Raw genomic sequence first — 1,885 nt, 5'->3', positions numbered from 1 at the left:
CATTAAAAAAAAAATAAAAATCATATGATATATATTACAGCAATCAAATGGTGGCATCACCAGCGTTAGTTCCATCACCAAATCCCCAACATGCTACCATGGCCGGACCACAACGATCTGTAGGTATGTTACAAAACTTGAATGTACAGTCATAAATGTGCAAGTTTAATCGTAAACATGAGTAATATTAAATATACTGCATTCTCAAACAGGTATGGTACCATCTCCTAGCAGTTCTTTGAATACGCCCGGAGGTGTAGGAGCGACTCCAAGCCCCCAACAAGAAGATCAAGCATATAGAGATAAAGTTAGACAATTAAGTAAATACATAGAACCACTAAGAAGAATGATTGCTAAGATGAGCAGCGATGGAAGTGAGTAATATCGACTTAAGCATTAATCTTAACACGCATGCAAAAATTTATGTAATTCTGTTATTTATAGATGTTGACAAAATAAGCAAAATGAAGAAGCTTCTAGAAATTTTATTAAACCCCACTAAACGGACGCCGCTAGACACATTATTAAAATGTGAAATAGTTCTAGAAAAGTTAGATTTTAAGCGGGGTGACGCAAGCGTACGGCCTCCAGTAACGACACTGAAAGAACATCATTTCTTTAGTCCGCTTTTGGAAGCAGTGAGCACTCATCTCCAAAGCCCTGTTGTAAATCATACGTTACAACGTACTTTTGGCCCGTGTCTAGAAGCTTTGTTCGGACCAGAAATAAAGTGAGTAATCTGTGAACAATTAGTAAATTTTAAGATACAGTATGTAAAAATAGATACTCTTTATGTACAATCAGAAATTTACCACCGCCATTGAAGAAACAGAAAATAGAAGAATATCCTAGCGAAATACCAGATGTATTACAAGGTGAAATAGCGTATATAATTGCTTATGTGATATATGTTATTATATATAAATCTGTTAGATTCCAAGAAAGGCGCAGCAGGTGCTACACCAGGTGCTGCTGGTTCAGGAAATCAGGGAATGCCTGATCCAATTGGAGCATTGCAAACACTAGCAAGACAAGGGACTGGAAATAATCAAATGATGAATATGAGTGGACCAGGAACTAATCCTCAGGGAATAATTCCACAACCACCTACAAACACTGCTACTAATTGTCAGTAGGAATGCAGAATTTTGTAGATTATTTGATCATATTAAGAAAATTTTATTTCATTCTTTGTTGCAGTGTTGCAAAGCTTAAATCAACGTCCTGGACAGCCTATGACCATGCAAGGCAATAGAATGGGCATGATGCCTACTCAAGCTGGTGGACCAATAAATCACATGGGTCCAATTCAAACCATGCAAACCAATTCCTTACTGACACAAATGAATCCAGTGGCACAGGGAAATATGTCTCAGCAAATGAATCAAATGGTTCCCAGTCAAATGACACAAATCAGTACAGGACAAATGCAACAAAATATGCAAGTATGTAATTTTTACTAAAAAGCATGCATCACTTCCTTGTAATAAATACAGAAGTGTGATTCATCGATTACTGCTTTTCAGACTCAAATGCAAACACAACTGTCAAATCAAATAGGTAATCAAATTAATGGTTCAATAAGTGGAATTCAAACAAGTATGCCGCAGCAAATGAATCAAATTGCTCCGGGACAATTAAGTGGGCAAATGCAACAACAGTTAAATCATATGCAAAGAAAGGTGCGTAGGTAGTATATTAACGTGCAGCCATTATTCTTACACTTGCGTAAATATTTTTAGCAGGGCGAAATGATAAATGTGGGTTTCCCTGGTCCGCGAAATGTTACGCCAAACCAATTTCTAAGTCAAAGTCCGTCACCATCTGCTCCAAGCCCGGCTGCTTTAGGTGCACCGTCAAGGTCATCTTTTAGTTTAACTTAAAT

At 37.3% G+C, this 1,885-nt stretch overlaps 2 protein-coding genes across 4 annotated transcripts in view; both read left to right on the top strand.

Annotated features, from left to right (window-relative positions):
- Positions 1-47: 47 nt before the first annotated feature.
- LOC108622088 (mediator of RNA polymerase II transcription subunit 15-like) lies at positions 48-734 on the top strand. The gene is made up of 3 exons (XM_026811234.1): positions 48-123; positions 213-374; positions 445-734. Exons 1-3 carry the CDS (start codon positions 48-50, stop codon positions 732-734), a joined length of 528 nt encoding a protein of 175 aa, XP_026667035.1.
- Positions 735-897: 163 nt separating this feature from the next.
- Positions 898-1,885, top strand: part of LOC108622091 (mediator of RNA polymerase II transcription subunit 15-like) — a 3,295-nt gene continuing 2,307 nt past the window's right edge. For 2 of the 3 annotated variants that reach the window (XM_026811229.1, XM_018019756.2), the window contains exons 1-4: positions 898-1,128; positions 1,201-1,445; positions 1,527-1,682; positions 1,743-1,861. In XM_026811229.1, coding sequence (XP_026667030.1) covers positions 909-1,128; positions 1,201-1,445; positions 1,527-1,682; positions 1,743-1,861 — 740 coding nt within the window. In that variant the 5' untranslated portion in view covers positions 898-908. The remainder of the gene's footprint in view (positions 1,129-1,200; positions 1,446-1,526; positions 1,683-1,742; positions 1,862-1,885) is intronic. The other variant, XM_026811230.1, reaches the window with a different exon arrangement.

The sequence above is a fragment of the Ceratina calcarata genome, unplaced genomic scaffold, assembly GCF_001652005.2.
Source record: "Ceratina calcarata isolate Rehan_Ccalc_2016 unplaced genomic scaffold, ASM165200v1 scaffold205, whole genome shotgun sequence".
Classification (NCBI taxonomy): Eukaryota; Metazoa; Arthropoda; class Insecta; order Hymenoptera; family Apidae; genus Ceratina; species Ceratina calcarata.
Note: the sequence above shows the minus strand (reverse complement) of the source record. Positions and strands in the feature narration are given on the sequence as shown.